This window comes from Syngnathus floridae, chromosome 3 (assembly GCF_059516105.1).
Source record: "Syngnathus floridae isolate MCC-2025c chromosome 3, RoL_Sflo_1.0, whole genome shotgun sequence".
In the NCBI taxonomy this organism is placed as follows: domain Eukaryota; kingdom Metazoa; phylum Chordata; class Actinopteri; order Syngnathiformes; family Syngnathidae; genus Syngnathus; species Syngnathus floridae.
Genome location: NC_142415.1, coordinates 629,616 through 657,508, shown reverse-complemented (window position 1 = coordinate 657,508; position 27,893 = coordinate 629,616). Strand labels below are relative to the sequence as shown.

General features: G+C 42.6%; 1 protein-coding gene across 8 annotated transcripts in view; it reads left to right on the top strand.

The window, feature by feature from the left end:
• Positions 1–27,893, top strand: part of LOC148400041 (SH3 and multiple ankyrin repeat domains protein 2-like) — a 267,857-nt gene that overhangs the window by 77,134 nt on the left and 162,830 nt on the right. For 6 of the 8 annotated variants that reach the window (XM_088371807.1, XM_088371808.1, XM_088371805.1 and 3 more), the window contains 5 exons: positions 2,394–2,502; positions 3,888–4,039; positions 6,003–6,170; positions 16,346–16,462; positions 21,920–21,997. In XM_088371807.1, coding sequence (XP_088227933.1) covers positions 2,394–2,502; positions 3,888–4,039; positions 6,003–6,170; positions 16,346–16,462; positions 21,920–21,997 — 624 coding nt within the window. Of the gene's footprint in view, positions 1–2,393; positions 2,503–3,887; positions 4,040–6,002; positions 6,171–16,345; positions 16,463–19,757; positions 19,857–21,919; positions 21,998–27,893 lie in introns of those variants that run through there. The other 2 variants (XM_088371811.1, XM_088371812.1) reach the window with 2 other exon arrangements.

Genomic DNA, 27,893 nt, shown 5'->3' with positions numbered 1-27,893 from the left:
GGCGTGGGTAGATTTGACATATTTCGTGCCTTGATCCGATAGAGAGCCATTCTCCAGTACTGTTAAAGGAAAGGTGATGAATGAAGAAACTTTCTTTGCAGAGAGGATTTCAGCTACATCAAACAAACCATTGAGTTAATTAATTTGACAATGAACTCCTGACATTTCCCGATATTAAACAAGCAATGACTCATCAGTGACATCTAAGAAGCAGCCTAACTGCTGTGCTCACATTTCATTTGCTTGGCCAAATAAGCTTGTTCAAGATAGAGTGAAGTGAATTCAGAGATTTATCTCTAAATATACTGTTTAAAAATAAAAACTGAATATATCTTCTCCTTTGTCTTCTTTCGCCTCTTCTTTGTCTTCTCCATCTTCTTCCTCTTCTTCATCCTGTTCTCATTTGTCTACCTTTTCGTCTTCTATAAAATCTTCTTCTCTTAGTTTACTGGCGTATTATAGCTCATTGGTGCATGACTTCACCTACTGTGCAGGAACCGCAAAGGGACTTGAAACCCAATGCTATCTACAATATGCTGTAGGTCAAAGCTGAGCGTTTCATTCGACACGTTTCCATACAAAGTCAATTTCGTTTGAAGCAACAAAAAAATGCTACACTCATTTCATCGTGATAGGATGAAGTGAAATTGGAAGTGTTACATTGACGACAGACAATCAGCATCAAAAACTCATTCAACGCACCAAACAACAATGACTAGTATTTGAGCACACTGTAGGGGGTTCGTCGATAATTTATTTGACGCACCAAAATCACATCTACATTTCAACTTAAGTTAAGCATGGACAGCTACTCTAAAAAATAGGTGTGTGTTTTTGTCAGCAGTGGCTCCTCACATTACGACGTCATACAATGAGGACTGATGTTTTCTTGGATTGGGCAGGGCTGGTGCTTAGAAAGGAGAAATCAGCAGGAATGCTTAAAAATATGTGAATGGAGGAAAACGCCACGCTTGGGGTGTTTTTAATGGGGAATTAGCATTTGATCATGGCTAAAAGCTCAACAAAATGTTGCTTTAGAATGATATGCCTCCTTTAACTTAACAGATTGGCCTTGTTGGAGGTCTGAATGTTCTTGCTCTCGGGTTATTTTGTAAAACTTTTAGCACACACTAACGATCAAGCAACCTCCGTAAACATTAGTTTTTGTTCATTTCTGGCAGAAGGATACATGCTTTGAATGCTCTTTTTTTTTTAATTGCTGTACAGCAAAACAAATCAAGACTGTGCATGCTCTCAACACACATTTGAAAATATCCCAGCAACCTACCATACAGTCAACAAAATAAAGCTCTCTCCTTCCCTTCTCATCATGCACTGTGATGAAAAAATATCTCTGTACATGGGTCTGAGAAATATACCATACAACCAAACAAAAAAAGTGGGCTGTATTTAGCCTTGCTAGGTGCTATATTGGAAGTTAGTGGGCACTAACTGGCACTTCCCACGGAACAATGTCCAAATTTGAACACAGTGAAAGATATTTCAATTTGTGGTCAATTGCAATTTTTAGGACATTTTGCAATTATCCATTCAGCTTTACCACTTGAACTCAAACTGACAAAATGTTTGTTTGTCTATTTGTGCCCTGCCATTGGCTGGCGACCAGTTTAAGGTGTTCCCGCCTCTCACCCTCACTGTGATAGGCTCCAGCACACCTCCGGGAACTGGGAATTATTTAAATGATCTTACCGCACAAATCATTTCATTTTGATCTTTGGATAAAAAATGCTGAAGTCTTCTCTGCCTTTTGTCCTAGTCAACCCATCTTCTCTCCCCGTCCATGAAATGATTGCCACTCATTCTTTTGATATTATTTTGCTATATCATTCCTCATTTTCTCCTGTCCTTGAGGGAGCTGTTCTCTTATCTATTTTTATCACATGACCTGGAATGAAAGCAAATGGGAACAAAACTGGAAAAAGCGAACATCCATTCTACTCTGTCATCACTCTCTAAATTCTTGGCTTCTTGCGTTTAGTAATTCTTTTGTTTCCCTTTTTAAATACATCCTTTTTTTATCCCTCTGTTATTGTTAAATCCCTGCTCTGATGTGTGATGTAACTTCTATTCCCATTAGTTCTGGGCTCCTAACTTGCTTTTTCACACTTACCAAAATATGTCAATTCATCCAGTTCTAATACTGTTTATCCCATTTACAATGTGCTGGGTCAAGGAAAAGCTGGAGTCTATCCCAGCTGACTATACGCAAAAGACGAATTACAAGTACACCCTGAACTTGCATATAGAGACAGACAACCATTCACACTTCACCAAAGAGACGCTGAACACATGCTGCCTACACCAAAGTCAGGCTTTCAGTGACAAATATTTGTGTTGATTCTAATAGTCTATTGTCCTTTGTGGCGATGCAGGCCAATCTGAAGAAGTTCATGGACCTTATACTCCACAATCAGGTGGACAAAGTGTCAAAGATGTTAGAGAGAGGCCTCGATCCCAACTACAATGACAGTGACACTGGTGGTAAGTCGACACCAAATTAGAACAGGAATCTTCAAGTATTACCCATAGTATTCAAGCAGTTTGATTTTCTTATGGGTGTCTTGCTGTTGTCATATTATTACTTAATATTGGTATTTTCTAACATGGAACTTACAGGTGACACACAAAAGCACACAAAAAATATGCAGTTATTGCTCACTTTTACCAAAATCTCATTCCAACCTTTAAACCAAGGGTGTCCAAACTTGCGCAGGGAGCTTAATTTAGTCCGATCGCACAACCGCAGCGCGCCAGGCACTCACTGTCGCATTGCTTTAAGAGCGTCTCTCGAGCCATGCCCATCTGAAGCAGTTCCTGATCCCGTTCGACTTGTCTATTTCCCTGGCACAATCCTCATCTTTTTTCTCTAAAACCTTCGCCATGCTGGCTAAAACTTTTGCTAATCAGGCAAATGAGTATGCAAATGATGTGACGAAAGTAGCGCCAAAATGCTGCCGAAAATAATTCAGCTGTTGTCGCAATACTGCTGCCAGCCCCCCCTATAAAAACAATTTTCCCAATTCTACACGATTCACAAAAATGATACTCCCGACGGAAAAAAACACGGAAATCCGCAGATCCGCGGAAGATTCTCATCCCTGTATTGAATTTATAACACGATGCTTAGGGCCGGTCTAAAATTAGACACGGCCGGATTTGGACCACGGGCCGGACTTTGGGCATGTTTGCTTTAAACCCACCCCACATACTATATCCATCTGCAGTTTTTGAAACGGCCCTGTAGAGGTCCTTATTCGTTCTAAAATTGACATTCCCATTGACTTTAGCAGTGATCTATTCAAGGAGCAGAATTACAAATATTACTCTAGTAATATTACAAATATTACACTAGAATCAACAGTCATCTGCTTTCTGCATTTGGTCACGTAACGTTCACAAGCTGAGCCATGATTGGTTGTTACCTGATCAGTGAGTAACTGTGACATAATTTTCAGTTGACAGCTAGTGGAAAAAACTTTACTTCGACTTTACTTCCCATTTAAGTGAATGTATTAGTTTTTTGCGTAGCCCCTAATCACAAAATAGTCTCAAATGGCTTCATATATCAACAGTCTCCAAAGCCTAGATTGACATTCCCTGATGTAAACCTCACAACTGGGCAGAGAAAAACTCAAAACCTTTATGGAGGCATAAAGGAGCACTTCCCAAGAATCAGCTCATGCTCACGGTAAGAGAGCCCTACCGGGATAACCTACATTTGATGCAGAGTGGGCAACATTTCCTGCATAAGAGCCAAGTTGGCTGCTCTTGAAGTGCACCAGAATTCTGACACCATGTTGATTTACCCAAGTAACATGTCTACTATTTAAAACACCATGACACCCTATTCCCTGTTTCTCCTCTAGAGAGCCCCTTGACCATGACAGCACATCTGGATAATGTGGTGGAGATGATCAAGGTTCTTAAGATTGGAGGCGCTCACTTGGACTTCAGAGCCAAAGATGGCATGACAGCCCTCCATAAAGCAGCACGTTCCAAGAACCAGGTTACGCTCACGGTAAGAGAACATACTGGGTCTGATTCACTAAGATCTGAAACAGCAAGTGATCAATTGCTTGCAGGTGGCAAGAGGTGTAAAAGTTGTGGAGACTGCCGTATTGAAAAGACGGTTGGAAGCTTTAGGTTTGTTAGTTTTCTGCAAAGAACATTTGCAGTACAGTAAGAACAAATTTAAGTTTGAAATAATTGAACTGGGTTGGCACGGTGGTGCACTAGTAAGCACGTCCGCCTCATAGTTAAAAGGTGCAGAGTTCAATTCTCTGGCCTTCCTGTGTGGAGGTTGCATGTTCTCCCCATTCCTGCGTCGGTTTTCTCATGTACTCCGGTTTCTTCCCACTTTCCAAAAACATACATTTTAGGCCGATTGACTACTCAAAATTATCCGTTTGTGTGAGTGTGAAATTCACACTGTGAATGGTTGTTTGTCTATGTATGTGTGTTCTGTGATTGGCCGGCGACTGGTCCAGGGTGTAGCCCGCCTACCGCAGCTAGGATGGGCTCCAGCATGCCTGCAATCCTCGTGAGGAAAAAACAGCTTGGAAGATGAGTGAGTGAGTGAGTGAGTGAGTGAGTGAGTGAGTGAGTGAGTGAGTGAGTGAGTGAGTGAGTGAGTGAGTGAATGAGACAGTGGATTACATAAACATTTACAGAAAAAAAATATCAGTGTAATAATTTTAACCCAGCAACCACCAAAAATGTCAATACACCAACAAAAGGCTAGTTTCATAATGTAGGCAAATGGAGCCCTGATCATAATTTTTTGCCTGTATGCTACCTGTATCCATCCATCCATTGCTTGTCCCCACGAGGGTCGCGGGCGTGCTGGAGCCTATCCCAGCAGTCATTGGGCAGGAGGTGGGGCGACACCCTGAACCAGTTGCCAGCCGATTGCAGGGCACACAGAGGCGAACAACCATCCACACTCGCACTCACACATAGGGGCAATTTGGAGTGCTCAACCGGTTTTTGGGATGTGGGAGGAAACCGGAGTGTCCGGAAAAAACCCATGCGGGCATGGGGAGAACATGCAAACTCCATACAGGGAGGGCCGGACGCGGAATCGTAACTGCGCCCTCCTAACTGTGAGGCGGACGTGCTAACCAGTGCGCCTATGCTACCGCTATCTGATTTTAATTTTTATGACAGTCTGCTTAACTACTTGATTCGTAATTTCTTCAAATATTGTTTGGGTCGCTTGCAGATAGGTATTGAAGTGGGAGAAACAGCAACATGTACATATATACTTTGTTAAGTTAGACAAACTCTGTGTAAGTAGCCGAACTGACAACCACTGGCAGAATACACAGAGTTAACCTCTTAGGGGACCTAACGAGCTGTAGCAGGTGCTGGCAATTCCTTGATTGGGGCTTGGCTGGAAGTCAGGTGACGCAGGAACGTGACACACGCATGCGGGGTTTGTTGTTAAAATAATACATTTACTGAAACACACACAACAGCGGCAGTCACGACCCGGCGAAACTCCCGCTCACTGTCAACTACTTCCGGGTACTGAGGACCCCCGTAGTTGTCCCAGGTGCCTTATTGAAATCCCCAAATATTCGCCACTGATACCACACAGTACTATATGCATATAACGGCATATAACGTGTTCAGAAACATCACAAAGTAAAAAAAAATCACAAGGCGGGTGAGTATGAATGTCCATGCAAATGTCCCAAAACCACCATGGGCCCGACACTATTATGAATGACATTTGTTGCTTTATTTCAGTTTCTGAGGTTTATAAGTATCACATTTATTAAGAGAATATATTTTAGTCTGGTATACAACTGCCCTATCTTTTGCACTTAAAAACACTGACTATATCAGTTTGTAATTCAGAGTTGTGACTCAGAAACTGGAATGGTTGACATACCTTTCTCAATAATTCAGATATCCTTTTTTCTGTCCTTTTTGTTTTGGACTTGCCATTCACACCATCACCTGCTCCCATTTTGCAGACACTGTTGGAGCTGGGGGCATCTCCAGACTACAAGGACAGTTGTGGTCTGACTCCTCTGTACCACAGCGCAGTTGTGGGGGGAGACCCAGGTTGCGGTGAGCTTCTTTTGAACCATCACGCCTCTGTGTGCTGCAAGGATGAAAATGGCTGGCATGAAATTCACCAGGTACACACAATGAGTTTCACCAGCTGCACTCATTTTCACAGAGGGACTTTGGGCTGCTTAGTTAGTATTTGGTAAAGCACACAGTGTAGCAGCTGCTATCCAGTAAAGAAGATAAAAGGCATGTTGGGCAAGTCGCCCTGCAGCTATGACAACACTCCAAGCACCTCCGTGCTGTGTGTGTGTGCGCGCGTGTGTGCGTGTGGGGGTGCGTATGTGTGTGTGTGCATGTGCGCGTGTGTTTGTGTGCATGTTTGTGCGTGCTTTTTGTCCACGTCTGTTGAACCATCAGTTTTATCAGACTGCTCATATCTCATGTACTGTTCACTTCCAATCCCTTTGCCTTTCTCAATCTGTCACACATCAGACGCAAATAATGATCATCTTTCTGGCTCATTATACAATAGAAAGCATATTTCCTGCAGGTATGTTATTGTATTACATTCACACCAAAGTTACGTAAATGTTTCATCTGGAGTTTCATGTGTTTTCATGATGGAGTTTGATCATGAGGTACTTGAATGTAGCTGCTTCATTTGTTACTGGAGAAAAGGTACTCCTATGAAAGGATTTTTTTCTTTTAATGTTGCTATTCAATCAGTTGGCCGATGGTTATGGTAAAAGATTCAAGATTCAAGAGTTTTTATTCGCCATGTTTGAGCGTGCCAAACAAGGAATTTGACTTCGGTAAATCACAGCCTCTGTTCAACAATTAGGTGACGAACAACAACACTCAGGACATGTGAAAAATGGCAGATATTCTCAAACATCCCCTGATCTTGAACTACCAAGAGGGCAAGGAAAAACTCAAAACTCCAGCTAGGGGAAATGAAAAACCTTGAGAAGAGACTAAAGATGGGAGGGTCCCTCTTCTAGGATGACTGGGCTGCAATGGATGCAGAGAGGACACATAGTACAAACCGTGTAGACAATTCAAAAAAGGTGTGGAGAGCAGGATGTTATTGCACAGTAATGACTCTGAGACTCTAAGAGTGGTGTGAGTTCATCAGAGCAACAGCCTGGGGGAAAAACCTGTCTCTGTGTCTGCTGGTTTTAGTGTACAGAGCTCTATGACGCCGTCCGGAGGGGAGTAGTTCAAACAGACTGCAACCTGGGTGAGAAGGGTCTGTTGAGATGTTACTTGCACGTTTCCTGGTCCTGGAAAGGTACAAGTCTTGGATAGATGGGAGGTTGATTCCAATCATCTTTTCTGCAGTCCTTATTGTCCGTTGCAGTCTGTGCTTGTCTTGTTTGGAGGCCGATCCAAACCAGACAGTGATGGAGGTGCAGAGGACAGACTGGATGATGGCAGTGTAGAAGGTCTTCAGCAGCTCCCGCGGCAGGTTGAACTTTTTGAGCTGTCTCAGGGAGTACAGCCTCTGCTGGGCCTTCTTCCGGACAGAGTCTATGTGGCAGGTCCATTTCAGGTCCCGAGAGATTGTGGTTCCCAGGAAGTTGAAGGTGTCTGTGGAGAGAATAGTATTACTGCGGATAGTGAGGGGTGAAAGTGGTGAAGGGCCTCGCCTGAAGTCCACTGTCACCACAGTCTTGAGCGGGTTCAGATCCAGGTGGTTTTGGCTGCACCAGTGGACCAGCCGCTCCACCTCCTGTCTGTACGCAGTCTCATCACCGTTCTGGATCAGTCCGATGAGAGTGGTGTCGTCTGCATACTTCAGGAGCTTCACAGGCGAGTCACCTGCGAAGAAATCGTTGGAGTAGAGAGAGAAGAGCAGTGGGGAGAGGATGCATCCCTGAGGGGCTCCAGTATTGGTGGTCCGGGTGTCAGATGTGATGCTCCCAGCCTCACACGCTGTTTCCTGTTGGTCAGGAAGCTGGTGATCTACTGACAGGTGGAGGCAGGCACCGCAAGCTGGATGAGCTTCTGTTGGAGGATGTCAGGAGCGATGGTGTTGAACGCCGAGCTGAAGTCCACAAACAGGATCCTGGCGTACGTTCCTGGGGTGTCCAGGTGTTGCAGGATGTAGTGCAGTCCCATGTTGACCGCATCATCCACCGACCCGTTTGCCCGGTAGGCAAACTGGAGGGGGTCAAGCCCGTGACATCCTTCAGGTGGTTCAGCACTAACCTCTCAAAAGATTTCATGATCACAGATGTCAGTGCGACAGGTCTATAGTCATACAAACCTGTGATGGCGGGCTTCTTGGCCACTGGAACGATGGTGGAGCTCTTGAAGCATGAGGGCACCTCACACAGCTCCAGGGAACGATTGAAGATCCGTGCAAAGGTGGGCGCCAGCTGCTCAGCGCAGACTTTCAAGCAGGAAGGTGACACGCCGTCTGGGCCCGGTGCCTTCTTGATCTTTTGTTCCCGGAACATCTGGCGCACTTCCTCCTCGCGGATCTGTAGTACGGGCGCGGCCTCTGAAAGAGAGAGAGTCGGTGACCACGGTGATGGAGGTATGGACAGAGCAGTTGTGGGGGGAGGTGAGTGTGTAGATTCTGCTGCAGGAGGTCTCGTTGTGTGGGAGGACCGATCAAACCTGCAGTAGAACCTGTTTAGCTGGTTAGCAAGCCTTGGGCTCTCCACAGGACGGGGGGTTTGTTTCTTGAAGCCCGTGATGCTCTGCAGACCTTTCCACACTGTTGAGGGATCAGGATTGGCAGAAAGGTGTCTCTCCAGGCTCTCCCCGTAACACCTCCTGGCTTTCCTGACCTCTCAGTTCAGTGTGTTTCTGGTCTGCTTGAACAGGTCCCTGTCACCGCTCCTGTAGGCCTCCTCCTTGACTTTGCGCAGCCTCCTGAGGTTCGGTGTAAACCAAGGTTTGTCGTTGTTGTACGTGCAGAAGGTCTTAGTCTGCACACACAGATCTTCACAAAAACTGATGTATGATGTGACGGTGTCAGTGAGTTCATGCAGGTCTGAAATTGCAGCTTCAAAAACTTTCCAATCGGTGCAGTCAAAGCAGGCTTGGAGGTCCTGCCTTGACTCCACTCTCCACTTCCTCACAGTCCTCACCACGGGCTTAGAAGTTTTTAGTTTCTGTCTGTAGGCCGGGATCAGATGAACTAGACAGTGGTCCGAGAGTCCTGGTCAGCCAGCATCTGCGTGGCTTCACTCGCACGTGCGTGTGGTGGAATGTAAACAGCCGCCATGACGATCGAGGAGAACTCCCGTGGTGAATAGAACGGCCGGCAGTTTATGAAAAGCGTTTCTAGGAGAGGGCTGCAAAACTCTTTCAACACTGTGACGTCAGTACATCAACGTTCATTAATGTAGAAACAGAGACCACCTCCCTTTTATTTTCCGGAGAGCTCCGCGCTGCGATCTGCACGCGTTAGCCGAAACCCAGCTAACTCCACGGCTTGGTTGGGGGGTTCGTTCGCTAAGCCACGTTTCAACAAAACACAGCGTGGCGGATCTGCTAAAGTCCGTGTTCCTTGAAGTGAGGAGCAGCAGTTCGTCCATCTTGTTCGCCTGGGAGCGGACATTCGCCAGATGAATTGACGATAGGGCAGCCCTCTCTGCCTCAGCTTTACGAGGGCTCCGTCTCGTTTTCCGCGTCGCCGCCGTTGCGCTAGCTTGTATAGCACCGCCGCTCCGGCTAAAACCTCCAACAAACAGTCTGAATCAGAGAGAACAGGAGAGAAAATACCAGAAGAAGACTGACCGATGTTTAACAGTGCTTCCCTAGTAAAAGTGATCCGGGATGGACAGCAGAGGACACAGAAAACACACAAAATAAGACAAAGAAACAGAGAGCAACTCACCGTGGCGGCCATCCGCGGCGCCATCAAACGTTGTTTAATGCTCTTGTTATCTCGGTTCACACTTCAATAATTAATATAGTACAATAAAAATAAACCATAAGACAGGTTTGAAAAGAAGGAAATCACTGCCTACCTTAATGGAAGACCTGACATGCACAAAGCTACTTTTGGAAGTAACATCCTGATAGTGGTTCACGTGGTGCATTTAAAATGCCACTCTATAGATTGCCTTACTTTGCCAATGTCACTCTTGCATTCAGATCAAACAAACAAACAAGCTGCAAATGAAAAATATGTTAACAGAGCTGAAGACTAGCTGCAAGCTACTCCTGACCGTGTAAGGTTACCAACGGTTTTCTTTAAAAAAAAAAAAAATAATTGTAGGCGCAACACTGATAGGGTGCGCGGTGTTAGGTTACGGATTTTAGTTATTGATCTGACTCCAAATTGCGATCAACACTTAACACATAAATTGCTATGTCCTAATCCACACACTGGCGCACCTAACAATTTTGCGAGTTCGTTCTGTCAAAGAGAAGACCAGTAGATCAATCAGACCAAATTTACCAAGTGTTTATTCCTGACAAAGCGCACTAATACAGGCCTGGGTCCCGGGTCCCTCACACTAGAACTCGTGCGTTTTTGTGACCACCAAAAGACGACACATTCTTCCGGGTTGCCCAGTTTTAAAGAAACACAATATGAATATTAAAGCATGCAAAATATTGTGAGATGATTGGTCGATGGCCATCTCCTCCCCGGTCCAGGTGTCGCTGAGGTCAGGCGGTTGGGTTTTCCCCTCGAAGCTTGGTCTCATAGACGTGCTGTTGTTCTCGTTCCTCACCGACCTTGAGGTGGTCTCCTCCGGTACTCCCTATCCGGGCCTATTCCACAACACTTCGAAGAAAACAAGTTCATGCAGTTTGCCTGCACATTCCTCGGCCCCCACCAATCCACACGAGCACTCCAATACTAGATATTAATATGATTATAAGTTTAACACAACCTTAAAAATATGTTTGCAAACTCCCAAAAGCACATTTCCCTTTAGCGGGCTGTAATATACACCAACATAAACTGTATTAAACAATAACATGCACACACTCAAAAACATTTTTCGAAACTAAATATATTTTCTTCCCCTACACCCTTCTGGGCCTACTTTGGATCAGACCGTGATTGACTGGTTTGGTACACCTGAAGTAAATACCAGTTACACCAATGTCTTTGCTCACTATTCTCCAATCCTGAACTTGTTTTGGATCCGACCGTGTTGTACACCTTCATACTACTGTGCTATTATTATTTTGTCCTACATTGTTTCTCCATGCTACCTACACAGGATCTGTGTTCCTAGTTGATCATGCTGATAAACATTCTTAAGCACTTTCCACGAACAACAAATGGAGAATGGGGTAAACAAAACAAAAATACAAACAAAAACATAACTAAATATCAAAAGTACTTATACATGTTCTTGAAAGTACTGTGAATGTACACAGTGAAATGCTGGCTCCTCCACCTCTGTGGAAACATTTAGACTTTTCCTTGTGGTGTGACTTTGAGTCAATTGACTCACTTGAAAAATATTGCATGAGTAAAGCTGTCACATCACATGAACCATAGCAAGGTCATTGTTGCACCTTTCTTTGCAACCAGAACTTTACAGTCTCACCGCAAGACCTCAGGTTTCAATTATATGCAGAATATATTGCATAATGAGGGCTCACTTGAACTTTTTTTGTTGTAATATAGTATGTTGAGATGGGCTGGATTTTGTCCACAATTTAGGGAGCGCGTTATCTGCGCCTCACGGCAAAAGCCTTTGCCAATCATCTGTTATCCAATTTACTCACTGCGTGCTCGTTTGATTTCTTCAGATTTAGGAAAATGCAAAGACACTGAAGCAGAAATTAGACTTACACAATTTGGTTGAGTTCAATCACAATTCTTGTTCAAAAAGCTCTGTTTTCAGGAAAGTACAATACAGCGCTGGGCTCTTCAAGAGCAGAAAGTCTCCATTCAGAAAAGGCCAAGTCCAAGGTTGTTAGATCAGTTTTATATTCAGTAGCACATTGAGGGCCGAGATTGATGGGTGATGAGTCTTCGGGGTGGGGCAAGTTCGAAGGAGAGTCTGCTTCCATGGGAGTGGTGCTGGTTATGGGCGATTCGGTGTGTAGGTGGGGGGCTGTTGGTGTGTGTGTGTGGAGGGGGGCTGTTGTCTTCCATCCCGTCTTTCGGCCTTGGCGATCATCTTTGGCCGAGTCTTTGGGTGGCTCCTTCTGGCACCTGCTGGTTTTATCTCCACATGACCTTCCTGTGAACATTCTTCTCCAATCTTGGACATTGTCAAACGCAACTTTTTCAATAAGGTGCCCCTGGCTTCCCGGTAACGGGTTTGTCTTAGCCGGGTTCGGAGATTCGTCCGTAATCTAACCACCCGAGTTAAATTAACTCCACCGGAATCAATCTAATTTCTTTACGACGCCAATCCCTCTCAAGTCAGCCGAAGCTCGAGCCGAGTAACTCAATTCGAGGCAAGACTTCGAAGTGACCGCATCGTATTGATGGCTCCCCGCTACAGTTTGAAGTTTTTATTATGTTACGGATATTTTTAGATGTCTTTGTTAAGACCTCAGGGATTCGTTTGTATAGCGCACCCTAGCACTAGTTTTGCCGAAGTAAATGTTGATATGGGTCCGTTCCACTTGGTCGCTCAAGTAGCGAGCCGACCAACTTGTTTATTCGAAAGAGAATCGAATTAATAAAAGTGTGACAATAATAGCATTTGAGAAGAAAGTTAGTGCACTTTACATTATTAATTCTAACTTCTTATACGTAGATTCAGCACTTACTTGTCGGAGTGCTTCAACCCACTCGATTGCTTTAAAAAGAATAATAACTCTCTTAAAACGAATCAAAATGTCCTACTCTAATTAGATTTGCCCAGTAATTAATTTGGAAGGCAAGTCTATTTTTCGATCGTGTCCTGTTTAACTTTTGACGCGGCCCGACAAAATTAGGAACGGGCCTGCGCCCGACGGACAATCAAAGTACTTTTATCCTTCACCAACTCAAATAATCGGATTTAACCACCGTCGTTATTTTATTTAGAGGAAGTAAATTTTCAAACGAATTAACATTTAACGAAATTCACTCTTCCCTTAAATAATTACGAAGGCTATTCAATTCCCTAAAATTGTCCGATGTTACTTTTATTTATTACGGTCCTATGTTATACCATAATAACCACCCGCACATTAATCAAATTGTCAAATCAACCCCAAACAATCGATTGCACATTCCGTACAGATTAGCGCACAACGAAGTAGATGAATATACAAAACACATTTATTGAAGAAACATGAAATAGAAGTACAAATCTCAATTACTCCAGAAACCGAACAATTTCACTCACTGATACCCGTGCTCATAAAATCATTCAATCCCAGAACAATTCGATTGCAAAACAGTTCATGAAAGAGGGAAAAGGTAGATACCAGTTGGGTGCTATTTTTGGTGGAAGCAAAGTCGAGTGATCAATTCGATCTTACTTCTAAAATCCAAATTAGAGAAACAGGTTGGCCTCGAGGGGACCGATGACCCGATGGCTATTTCCCCCTTCGCGTAAATACAGAAAAGTCATTCCCCTCACCTAGTTCCTCATGCAAAGTTGTCCAGTCCAATTCTTTTGAGTAAATCCAAGTTAATCCAAGCAAACGATCCTGCGTCTCACACAAAGATCCTGGGACTTTGGAAAAAATCTTGAAACTCCTTCGGGCTTCTTCACGTATGAGCGCTCTTTGGGGGAAAAAGCCCCGTAGCTGCCCCTGCAGGTCTTTTTATAGACTTCTGTGTCCCCCCCCACCCCCCCCTTTCTTTCTTCTGGTACCTATACCCTCCCTATAGGGTAAGATTGCCCAGTTTCCCACGCCCCTATAGGATAAGATTGCCCAGTTTCCCACGCTCCTATAGGGTAAGATTGCCCAGTTTCCCACGCGCGTACACCTGTTGCCTTTCAGCAGCTGTTTCCGCCCTGACCACGCATTACTTTCCACCAAATGTACAGCTAGCCCCTGGTAAAACCTTCCACTTCCTCTTTTCTTCACTTCCTGTTTCATGAGGATAACTCTTTAAAGTTACGGTTCAATTAACTCTGAAATAAAAATCCAAACTTTTGATCTATTTCTTTAAACAATTTATATCACGCCACTATTCTCACAGTGGCGGGCCCCTTGATCGAATTGACTAACAATATTGCGTAAGCGGTTACAGAATACATTTTAGCCAAGCAAAGAAATCAAAAAGTAAAAATCACATTTGTCTGGTTCTCCAAACAATTTATGTCACGCCGCTATTCTCACAGTGGCGGGCCCCTTGATCGAATTGACTATCAATATTGCTTTAAGCTGTTACAGAATACATTTTTAGCCAAGAAACAAAAACTCCTGCCTAGCTACAAAAACAGATATGTTCAAACCTCATTGAATAAAGTACATAAGCAGACAAGTATATTCACATATTAAATAAATAAAAGAAACATTTTAAGCATATAATTATACCTACACACCAAATCAATAAAGAAGACATAACTAGACATTTTTGATAAGTGGTGATGAGAAAGGTTTTTATAACTTTATGATCTGATATATATTTCTGAGCATTTTGAAATAACAAATGACTTTTGATATAGTGCCTAAATAGCTTAATGAGCCTTAAGGAACTGTGTAATGCATGCCTGATGTTTTTTCTCAAAATCATGGACACGGCCAGAGTCGTCTTGACCGTTCAGTACTTGATTGTATCTTATGTTTTGACTAATGCTAGATCCCAGTTTTTGATTACTACTGAACGCTCTGCACAGAGGGAAATATTTTGCCTAACAAAGAAAAGATACGGTTGGAAGCATGATTAAACTAAGAATAAGCAAAGACATGAAGTATCAAAAGAACAGCAATAGATTAATGATGTCACAGCCAAAAGCTAACATAATTTCGTACAAAATGACAAAATTGAAAGAATGAGGTACGACAGTGTATGTCCAAGATTGGAGAAGAATGTTCACAGGAAGGTCACGTGGAGATAAAACCAGCAGGTGCCAGAGGGAGCCAGCCAAGGACTCGGCCAAAGATGATCGCCAAGGCCGAAAGACGGGATGGAAGACAACAGCCCCCACACACACCGAATCGCCAATAACCAGCACCCACTCCCATGGCGAACTTGCCCCACCCCAAAGACTCATCACCCATCAATCTCGGCCCACAATGCGCAACTTAATATAAGCTGATCAAAGAACCTTGAACGTTGCCTTTTCTGAATGGAGACTTTCCGCTCTTGAAGGGCCCAGCGCTGTATTGTACTTTCCTGAAAACAGAGCTGTCTGAACAAGAATTGTGATTGAACTCAACCAACCTGCGTAAGTCTAATTTGTGCTTCAGTGTCTTAGCATTTTCCTAAATCTGAAGAAATCAAACGAGCACGCAGTGAGTAAATTGGATAACAGGTGATTGGCAATGGCTTTTGCCGGGAGGCACAGATAACGCGCTCCCTAAATTGTGGACAAAATCCAGCAGTACGCTACTTTATATGATGCTAACAGAGCTCGCCGATTGAAGTAGTGTTCACAAAGCGGGATGATTGAATGAAAAAACTCAAGAATTTTATCAGCGTGATTGGGGTGCAATGTCTTTGAGTGCCGCCTTAATATTTTTGGCTTCATACTGTCAGCTGCCAACATTTTAAGGCACAGTAAACACACTGGTCTTTCCTCGTCTCCCACCGTAGTCACACTGAATCCGAGTGCTACGTACGCTTCGTCATATTTCCTTGTCTTAGCTTTCGGGTGACTCTCATTTTTCTCAGCTACGTCTCTCTCCGCCGTTCTTTTCAACCCTGTTAAATATTTTGCCATGGTGTCCCACTGCACTTTTTATCGCCTGCTCTGTACTGTGTGTGCGTATGTTCCGTGTGCTCTACACTATAGAGCGAATACTCCCTGCGTACACTCTCACAATGATAGCGCCACTTCCACCTACTGCCGTGGATGTCTAATTACCCTTTAATCTAGTACGGCCAAAAAATAGCATGTTCCCCGGAGTCACACGCATCGCGCCTGGCATCGCACCCCACTATGTGAGAAGGACTGCTTTAGGCACTTAAACATTTCAGGCGATGTGCTCAACAAATGCAGTTCCTTTTAAACTTGAATCCTTTTTGCTAGATTTGTGCATTTTTTTTTTTTTTAAGTTGATGTAATGCCTTTAATCTACCGCTCGCTATCATGTGTCTCCCATCCTTTTGCGGCCGGGTTCAAACAAAGTGCGGCTTCTTTCCATTCTGGTTCTAATCTCTTTTGCAGCACACTGACATCTAGTGTAAATGGGAGATTACTGCAACTTGCAAATTACTGTTTTCTGCGAGTGGAAGTAAATTTGGAATTTGTGTTTTCAGGCTTGCCGGCATGGACATGTGCAACATCTGGAGCATCTTCTGTTCTATGGAGCAGACATGAGTGCTCAGAATGCCTCAGGAAACACTGCCCTACACATCTGTGCTCTATATAACCAGGTGAGTAGTGGGCACAAAATATATATAATGATGTGAATTTTGTGTGTAAATATCAAAACATAGCAAGGTGAAGGCACAATATAGGAAAAATATTACTGATTTAAAGTTACAATTGGAACAACTGAGGGCCTCCCTTATTTATATATTTATTACATTCTGATTTAAAACCGCCTTGTAATACAAGAACAGCATTTTGGATCACCTTGTGATCTACAATATATTAATACTTCATTGACACTTCTCATGCTGTGCTCATTTGAGTGTTTGAGTGCTAACGTTGCTATTTTGAGCGGTGACAGAGATTTTACAAACTGATTCAATTCTGTTACCAACCAGTGCTTAAGACACGATGCTCTGTGTGTGTGTGTGTGTGTGTGTGTGTGTGTGTCTGTGTGTGTGTGTGTGTGTGTGTGTGTGTGTGTGTGTGTGTGTGTGTGTGTGTGTGTGTGCGTGCGTGCGTGCGTGAGCACGCGTGTGCCTGCGTGTGTGCGCGGGTTCGCATGTGTTTAACGTTTACATTCACCTTTGCTTTTGAGCATTTTTTCTGGTTCCATTTCTTCCAGTGGAAAGTTAGTTTAATTTTATAATATAAACAGACAGTTGGTACTAAACTAGTTTTTGAATGAAAGAATTTTTCAGATCAGATGCAATCCTTGAATAATGTTTGCGTAAAAGCTGAGATTTTATTTCTACAATGTCTGTGAATATCAAAAAACAAACTTCTCTTGGTCAGCAGTAAATCATGTGACTGCAAAGTAACGGTAACTCAGACTTTTTATATTATACTTTTATATTCACACTATATGGACAAAAAGGAATGAAACAGCTGTTGTCAGAATCCACTAACATCGTATCTCACTGTATCAGTTGATCATTATTTTTTTTTGTGACGTTGAATGTGCTGCTGTTTCACATGCTGACTCTGCCTCATTCAATCCTGTTCTGTGTCTATGAACACAGTTGGGTCTTTGTTCTTATCATGGCAATCATTACATACTGCTTTTATTGTCACATTCACAAATGCCAACTCGTAAACCCTCAATTTAAAAGTCTAAATTGACAGAAAGTCTCTGACAAATGATGTCTATCTGTCAGTTTCAACAGAGGATTTTAAATTTTGTTAGCATCGCAAATGTTTTGTACATCTATACCTTGCAGTATATATACTACCTTACAGTTCTGAGGTTCAGGGTTCGAGTCTAGACTCTGGCCTTTCTGCATGTTTTCTTTGTGCTTGCATGTTTTTTCTCCAGGTACTTGGGCATTCTCCCACATTCCTAAAGCATTCTTTTGGGCTTGATGAAAACTAAAATGCCTCTACAATGATTGTACAAATAAATGTATGTGCCCTCAAATCGGCTGGCTACCATTTCAGGGTGTAACCTACCTATTGCCCAAAGTCAGGTTCTAATTCACCCCAAACACCAATGCAAAGGCTATCAAAAATGGAAAATAAGATTCTGAATAAGATCGTCTTTTAATCATTTTACAGAGACAAGAATTGTATCTGTTACTCAGTAGTGGCTCTGGTAACTGTTGTTCTTTAAAGCTGACACTTTAATCTTATTCATCTTACTCACCCACTCAGTTAGCTTTTAAAATGAATCACTTTAGTGAATTTGCCTTTTTGATCCTTCAATGTATTCCTTTTCTAAAAGCTTGGAAACAACAAAGTGAGTCCAACAACTCCAAGTATGTGTTTGTGGCGACAGAATGCAGTTGAACAGTGCATGTCTATGAGGTTAAAAACAATCTTTTTTTTTCTTTTCTTCTCATAATTTCATTGATTTCCTTTAAAGCATTTTAAAAATATTGTTTAATCTTTTCATCTTACACTCTTGTCTTTCGTTAATTTGAGTAACCAGTATTTTATTTTACTGGTTCTTTTATCACAGACAAAGAACTGCGATAAAAGAACCAGTAAAATAATCTACAAGTGAAGACAAAATGAACGTAGTACAACTAAACAGTATTTTATTTTTGTGCTTTGATTTAAAACACTTTTTGGATGTCCTTTTAATCATGCTCTATATAAATTAAGTTGCCCGGCTTTGTCTTTCATATTGTTCGCCCACATTAAATCACTGAACATCTGTTATATCATGCCCAAAATACCAAAAACACTGACATTGTGAAAAATGGTTTCAAACTTCCTCGGTTCAGTACTACATACCGTAGTCTTTTAATGCAGTCCTACGGGGTCACAAGCGAGTGCAAATTGTAGGCCGATCCCAACATGTTTTACTATGGTGTACATGGGAAAAGAAATGCAGTCGGGGTTATTTTAAAGGAAGAGTTAAGAATGTCCTGGAAGTGAAATGGGTGTCAGATCGAGTGATGAGGTTGAAATTTGAAATTGAGTGTGTTATGTTTAATGTAAATAGTCTTTATGCCCCACAGCTCTGATGTGGATAAGAAGAGAAATACAATTCTGGAAGGAGATATACCAGTGGTCTAAAACATGCGGCCCACGGGCCAATTGTAGCAGATGGGACGATTGTTTGCGGCCCTCGCCTTGATATGACTGTTTAATGTTAGTGTGGCCCTCAATTTTGATATGAATTGTTTTGTGCCGTGCTGATTCGAATGTGTCTTTTTGGGAGCACATAGTATTTGTGCAAAAAGCTCTTTTCTACCTTGAACTTCAACAAGTCCAAGTACAGGTCTAAACTTGCTAATGAGCATGTTCAAGCCCTACTGAAGGTCTCAACTGCTTCCTCCCTCGCGCCAAATGTGGCTCAGCTATGCGAGAGGAAACGCTGCCAGGTCTCATCAGCAAGAAGTAGGCAGAATCCATGTTCAGAACAATGTCCAAGTTTTTGCTTAATTTTGAGAACGGGGGTGTAAAGGTTTTTATCTGAGCCTAAAAAAAAACCAATGCGGCCCAGCTTCACCCAAGACTCTACCTCCAGTGGCCCCCAGCTAAATTGAGTTTGAGACCCCTGAGATCGTCAAAGTAGTTCTGCAGCATCTCAGACGGGAGAGACTCTGGATTGGTTCAGATTGTAATTAACATGTTGGTTAAGGAAACGGGACTGATGAAGTGATGGGTAAATTTGGGATCCAGGAAAGGAACATGAAGTGGCTTTAGATGCCAAAAGGACAGAAATGGCTGCAGTAAACACTTTCTTCCAAAAGAGGCCAGAATATACTGTGATCAACAAGAGCGGCAGTAGAAGCACACAGCTGGATTACATCCTTTGCAGATGATGTCATCTGAAGGAGGTTTCCGACCATAAAGTAGTGGTTTTGGAAAGCGTAGCTATACAGCAAACGATGGTGGTGTACGAGGCAATTCTGTTTAGGATGAGGAAGATTATGAAGAAAAGGCATTGCAGAGAACCCTCTGGTGAAGTTGGGAAATGAAGAGTGTCACATGGCCTTTCATGAAGAGGTGAGACAGGCTCTCGGTAACAGCGTAACTCCCGCTGCACTTTATGTAACCATAATTCCGCCTGCCATTATGTGCCCTCTATTTAAAGGTCAGCTGCTAATCAACCATTTGACACAATTCCCTTTGAGCTTCTTCACCACCGGATTCAATTGTAACTTTAATGAGTTCAAGTTGTACTGTATAATTTTTATGATATGGGTTTTTCGTATTTTGGTTTATTGACCTCAAATCAATTCGTTACAGTTTAGCTCAGGATCAATAGATGCTACATTTCAACCCAAAGAATAACGGTCATTGATCACTGTCTGCCCGTGTGTATGTCGTTATGCAATGAATGGTTAAAGTAGCAACCGCTGGTGCTGTGCAAGATAAGAAGATTTGCATGGAGTTTTGTTAAATCCACAGATCAGAATTAGCTCAGCGACACTTGATGTGAAGTGAAGTTGTCGACATGGTGGCGGTGTGGTGGGCTGAGGAAATTGGGTTTGGTGATGTGTCCCTGTCACAGAACAAGTACAAATACTGTATCAAATGTTACCTCCACATATTCACTAAAACGGCTGGTTAAAATGCACACTCATTATCAAGCGACACACATGAGAAGACCCAAAGACCAACTGGTCAAGATCCAGCACGCTGGTTATCATGGATCATTTAACAGAAGCTGGCATCACCATTGAACTCACAGTATAAGGGGCGGGATGGAGGCAGGCTTCCATGAAACAGTATCTCTATACAATATATGTAATTGTTGATCCTTGGGGTGTTTTGGAAATAGCATGTCAAGCATGACACTTCAGAGCAATTTTAAATTGTGGAAGAAAATGTGACTCTTTTAATCACTAGAGTATCTGGAAAAGGTCGGAGTAATCACAAGTCTCAAATTGTAACCTTCAAGTCTCAAGCAAGTCCCAAGTCACTGTGGGAAAAAAAAATCCATCCATCCATCCATTTTCTATACCACTCGTCCCCACAGGGGTCGAGGGTGTGCTGGCGCCTATGCCAGCAGTTATCAGGCAGTAGGCGGGGGACACACTGAAATGGTTGCCAGCCAATCGCAGGGCACACAGAACACGAACAACCATTCGCACTCGCACTCACACCACTGGACAATTTGGAGTGCTCAATCGGCCCACCATGCATGTTTTTGGGATGTGGGAAGAAACCGGAGTGCCTGGAGAAAACCCACGCGGGCACAGGGAGAAAATGCAAACTCCACACAGGGAGGGCCGGAGGTGGGGAAAACAAATCAAGCAAATCAATTTTGCATTTAACTTTGATGGCGCAGCCTGTAAAACACAAGTTCAAATTTAATGTTAAATTCAGGGAATGGCTAAAGATTGTCGAGTCCAATGCCTCATATGTTTGTGATATGATGGATCTAGTGAACAATAGTGTTGTTTTTTTCTTGTGTTCTTGACGTCTGTTGGCAAGAAATGCACCCTAGATGTCCCACAAATTCATTTGAATATTCCAATGTAAAAATAAAAATTACACCAGTACTAGTGCAACTCTTAGATGTACGTAGAATCTCCGATACTACTTAATGCTAACCACACAGGTATCTATCAATATCTGCATAGGAGTCAGTGTCACTATGAGCCATTTTCTAACCCTCGATAGCTTGTTATGGAGCTAAAAAAAGTCTTTGTATGTGTGTGTGCGCTGTCCATGCGTGGTTGAGCACTTTGTGGGCGATTTGTGCAGCAGATTCAAGCCCCTCAGCAGTCTCCATTTCTCTGTTCTTCTCCCTCGCTCTTCTCTCGATTTCTCGCGCCCTCCCTCTCTCTGGAGTGGGAGAATACATCCACGCTTAACAGCCAGTGAGGTTGCATTCCTGACATAGGTGGTAGATGTTCTGTTGTCGCTCCTCTCCCTCTGCCAGGGATGGGATGATATTAAACAGTTCATGCTCTACTGACTTCTTTTGCTTTGGACAATTCTTCTTATGTCACTGGAAGACAAGCGACCTCTCTCCTGACCAAAGTAGGAGAGTTGACGAGCATCCTTGTTGTCTTAGATCACTTTCTTCTGTCTTTAAATCTGTATTCTTTCATTCCCAGGATAATTGTGCCAAGGTGCTGCTTGTTCGTGGAGCTGATAAAGAAGTTAGGAACTACAACAGCCAGAGTCCCTTTCAGGTAAAACTAAAAGAAAGTGGAAAAAGTCTTTGCCCATTGCATGTTAATCACGAAAGCAAATTGATTTCAGCTTTTAGCACATGGGGAAAGCATTTAGGGTACATTTCATATTGTTTCCATGGTAACAGTACTATATGGTCAGGGTCAGCTGCAACAAGGGATTGTAAATGTCTTTCTGGGTAAAACTGGACTAATCGAGATTTCTTTGGTTCAATGAAATTTGGTGGGAAATCAAGAGTCGTTGACTGTGGTCATTGATATTTGTGGACGTTTGTGCTTTTTTGTACATTTTTGTATTAATATAATGGACTGAAAATACAGTAGAGGCTCGGTTTCCGAACGTCGCGGTTCTCGAAAAAATCGGTATTCGAACAAAAAATTCGAGATTTTTTTGCTTCGGGTGTCGGACGAAATTCAGTTGTCGAACCTCGCGAGATGAGCCGAGAGGACCGGATGCCAACTGACTCCGTTCGTTATTACATTTTCGTGACTCTGGGGATTGCATCAACTCTAATCATGCCTCCAAAGGAAGCAAGGGGAAGCAGTAAAGCTATCCTAAAACACAAAGACGCTCCTAAAGCAATGCGGCAGTGGCGCGCTGCGGTTGCGCGATCGGACCAAATTAAGCTCCCTGCGCACTGCGGTCTACTTAAATTTTGGAAAGTCCTTTAGGACTTTAAAAATATTTTCTCAATTTTAGCGACCGCTCTGTCACAATAATGCGACCAGCGCGGTGCAGTTGCGCGGTCGGTGACGCGCTACGGTTGCGCGTTCGGCGGTGCGCTGCAGTTGAACGATCGGTCAAAAATGCACAAATGAAAAAAATGCTTAAAAATGGCGGGTTTATTTTGGTTTTTGGGGACGGATTAATTATTTTTCCATTATTTGTAATGGGAAAACATGATTCGGAATTCAAACGATTCACTTCTCGAACAGCCTTCTGGAACGGATTGTGGTCGAAAACCGAGGCACCACTGTATTTTATTTGTATGCCCTGATTAATGGACAGCAGGTTGCAGCATTGTGCATTAGAGTCAGGTTAGAACCAAATATCTAGCCTTTTACTATGAAATGGGCATGTTCTACTCTGGCTTTCTCCAAAACATTTATTCCACAAAATATAGATTCAAGACTCTAAATTGGCCTTGATTGTGAATGGTACTTGGTTCTGATTGGTTGGCGACCAGTCCAGGGTTAGGGTTACCCAACCTCTCATCCAAAGCTGTCTTGCCTCAAGACGACCTTAATGAGATCAAGTGCTATAGAGAATGGATGATTAGATGTATCCAGTGCTTTAAGTGTGCCAGTACGCAGCGATACAGTTTACTGCCACTTCTCTAGCGTACTGGGACTTTTTGCCACATACCAGGACTTCACTTGAGCCACATTATCCTCTCTTGTTCAAACTCTCGTTTGCGCTTTGTGAGACTCATACGAATCCTTTAGTGGTACCTCAAATTGGCAAGAGGGTCTTTTTTCTGCCTCCGGTAACAGTTTATTTGGCGTTTGCGCTGTCATTTAGACATGTCAAGGAAGCTGCAAACATGCTCAAAACGGGACACGCCACCCACTCAGAGGCTATCTGCAAAAGAAAAGCATACTAATGCAATGATGCCAATGCAACTGCCTACGTAAGCTTTTATTTTGAAGTGGGCCCGTGTTGTGGTGTGATGGGTAGGTGGACTTGCCTCTTGAAATTTTGGCTTACCTCATCAGAGTTTTTGGTGCCATTGCATAGTTGTTACCAACATCAACTTAACCCCATTCTGAAAACATATTCAATCGCTCATTTAGGATACTAAGAAACACCAAGTTAATGTTCATTTGATGATATGGCACAAGTCTCTGGCATTACTGGGGAAGCGACGTCTCGCGATGTGCATGAGTACGATGGCCATCAGGTGTGAATGTGCTGCTGACGGCCAAATGATGCAAAAAAAAAAGAAAAGATGCAAACGAAAAGAAGACAAACATATATGCAAACAAAACACACACACACACACACACACACACACACATACACACACATGCACAAAACAAAGCTGCTAATAAGAAATGCTACAAGTGGCAAAACACTACAAACACAAAATGATGCATTGGTATGTGAGGAGAAATTTGAGAAATATTACAAAATAAATTCTAAATAAGATCCTCTCTAATACCTTTAATTTGGTACTTAGTGTAGGTCAGTTCAAAATAGTTTTATGTAAATCTTTATTTTAAAACATCGTTTTTTTATTAATTTAACAAAAAATGCATCAATTTTAGTTAGTTTCTATTGTTTATTTACAACATTTTTGTTTTTGTGGTATCTCCTTAAAAAATATTTTTTATATAAAGTGATTTCATAAATTTTTGTTAACTAAAATAACCTTGGTGCAACAAAATTTGCATTTACCTGGTCTAAGGTGTACAGTTCTTTCTGCCCCTAAATCTTCAGGTATGCCGGGGTTGTGTAAACGATAATGCCTTCGATCTGCCGGAATGCCCGGATTCCCAAACATGGTTAATGAGACTGGCCTTGCACCAGTCTATGAAAATAGGGACCCTACAGCTAATACACTGTATAGTCGCCGTTCATCTGGTTCCATGCCCCTTTATTGGAGTGTGAGGGGAATAGGTGCGGATGAAAGACCTTGTTACTGGTGTTTCTGATGTATTACCCAGCTACCCGTTTATATACACGGCATTGTGTTGCTACAGAGATAGTAGAATGTATACTGTATATCAGAAGGTTCTGAACTCATGTTTTCATGCCAGTGTTGTACTGAGCAGAATAATCATGCCTGTCGTCGTTCTGTTTTAGCAGCAATGCGCGTGGATGTAGGCCTTATCTTATATTCTGTTGGTCTTCACGCTGCTAAATAGTTGCAACTGACATCACCACTGCTGGTTGCAGTCTTTTCGTACTGACATAGCACTCTGTTTTTGGTTCTTCTTCAAATCGTGCAACATTGCATCTTATGCATTATACAGTACATGTGTACATTTGTAGTGGATGAATTGTTGATGACTCACTCTCATCTCAATCTCAGGGAACAACCCCATATGTAGTAAGAGCTTCGGTGCCATCGTTGACTCCAAACTTATATGCCTGAGGTACAAAGAATCCATATACCGTACTTGTATCTGGAGTACAAGCCGCATCAGCCATAAAATGCACAATGAGGAGGAGAAAAGTATATATAAGTCGCACCGGAGATTAAATCGCATTTTGGGGGAATTTTATTTGACAAAATCCAACACCAAGAACAGACATGAACCAGCAACAACAGACTAAACGATACGGTATGCTAACGTGACATACACACAAATGAGGAGCTGAGAACGGGCCTGACGTAACATTAACAGTTATTCAAATAACTATAACATAAATAACACGTTTATCAAACCATCCGTGTCACTCCAAATCATTAAATCCATCGGAATCTTCGTCTTGTCACTTGAAAAAAAACCCACACACAGCTGTTGACTCCGGAACGAGGTGCGCCGCTGACGTCAGACTGGATATATCAAATAAATGTAATATAAACAACAATTTTATCGAACCATCCGTGTCACTCCAAATCACTGAATCCATTGGAATATTCATCCTCTGTGTCAAAAAAAACAAAAAACAGCTGTTGACTCCGGACCTACGTGCGCCGCTGACGTCAGCCTCGTTGTCAGTTGCGGCTCCAATTATTCCACAGATCTACGTATATAACTATATTGTAGCGTTACCAAAGTACCAGGCAAGACGTGGGTTTGGTAACCGGCTCTTTATTTCACAAAACAAGAGCTCAACGTGTGTTTGCTCCAAGCAAGCGCCCTGGATCGTTCTTCCCCCACTTCACGGCCTCGCTAGACAATCGGAAACTACTGAAGTCTAACAACATACACATTGCTACTCTACATAAACTATATGGCAAACAACTATAACATAAATAACAAGTTTATCGAACCATCTGTGTCACTCCAAATCATTAAATCTCCTGGCTCCGGAAGTCAGTGAATGGAACTCATTGTCAGTGAGGCTCCAATTATTTCACAGCCATAGTGCCCCCCCATGCGGCTTAAAGTGAAAATAACATGTGAAGTGATCAACTATACTAGTAAGTAAGTAATGTGTTAATTAATGATCAAGTAAAAAATTGTGAATAATTTCACATATAAGTCGCTCCTGAGTATAAGTCGCCCCCCCCCCAAACTATTAAGGAAAAAAAAAAAAAAATATATATATATATATATATATATATATATATATATATATATATATATGTACGGGATCGCCCTCAAAACTTTATTTTACCAATAAACTCAACCCAATTCTTAATGTGGTGTTGAGAGTGCTGGGGGGAGTAGCATCAAGAGGGATGCCCCCCTCCTGGACAAACTGGTGAGGAAGATGAGTTCTGTTGTGGGCGCAGAGCTGCCTGATCTGACGTCTGTGGCAGAATAGCGGGTGTTGGCCAGGCTGCTGTCCTTCATGGAAAACCCCTTCCACCCCCTGTACACAGGCTGTTGACACCATCTTGCTCCATAGAAAGGCTGAAGGGTTCATTTCCCCCACATGCCGTGAGACTTTTTAACTCGTCGCACGGGTAAGGGGTGCATTCACGGTCATGATGTTGGGTTGGCAAATACATATTGTTTGTTGTTGTTTATTTACATATTGACACTTTCATCTGCTGCTTATTCTTTATTTATTTAATCACGGGTTTATTTTGCATCTTCTGCGATCTATTCCCCTCTCTTTTGTTTGTCGTTTTTGTATACGTATATACTATATTAGTCATGCTTACAACCAAATAGATAACATCAAATAAACATGACTTGTTTTCATTTAGGTTTCTTAGAAATGTACAGTTAATCATTATTTTAGAAGTATCAAATAACCACTGTGGAATAATCATACTTTAATCAGTGTATAGTTAGCCAAATATTTTCAATCCCCCGAGTTAATTGTGATGTGCTTTTAAGTTTGCATCCAATAGATCAAATTCAGACTAAAGCTTTGCAATCCATGAAAAACTTATTGAATGTCTTCACTTCAATCTCTCCATATTGGTGTTATTTCAATATATTGTGCCCTTATTTTTAGTCCTGCCTTCAGTTCCTTACAACATTTTGTGTCCAACAATTATGATTTACAACCATAGACAATTGAATTTAGACCACTATCACCTCCTGCGGTTCTTCACTTTGAATTGAACATCCACTTTTTCTTGGATTTTTTACATTATGTATTCTATGTGCCCTCTCTGCATCCATTGCAGCCTGGTGATCTTGAAAGGGGGATCCTCCCATCTGTGGTCCCTTCTCAAGTTTTCTCATTTTTCCCCTCGTAGTTTCTCCTTGCCCTTTTGGGAGCTTAAGATCAGGGGATGCTTTGAGAATACAGTCAAGCCTAAGTTTTGGACCACAATCCGTACCAGACGGCGGTTTGAGAAGTGATCGGTCAATTCCGAATCTATTTTTCCCATTACAAATAATGGAAAAATAATTAATCCGTCCCAAGCAACAAAATAACCTTTTTAACCATTTTTTCATTTGCGCATTTTTGTCCGATCGCGCAACTGCAGCGCACGGCCGAACGCGCAACCGTAGCACGCCGCCGACCGCGCAATTGCACTGCGCTAGTCGCATCATTGTGACAGAGCCGTCGCTGAAATTTAGAAAATATTTTTAAAGTCCTGATGTACTTTCCAAAATGTAAGTGGACCTCAGCGCGCAGGGAGCTAACTGTCGCATTGCTTTAAGAGCATCTTTGTGTTTTAGGATGGCTTTACTGCTCCCACTTGCTTTCTTTGGAGGCATGATTAGGGGTTAATACAATCCTCAAAGTAACGAAAATACAATACCGAACGGAGTCAGTCGGCATCCGGGCCGCGCGGTCGGGTTTTCTCGGGTCCTT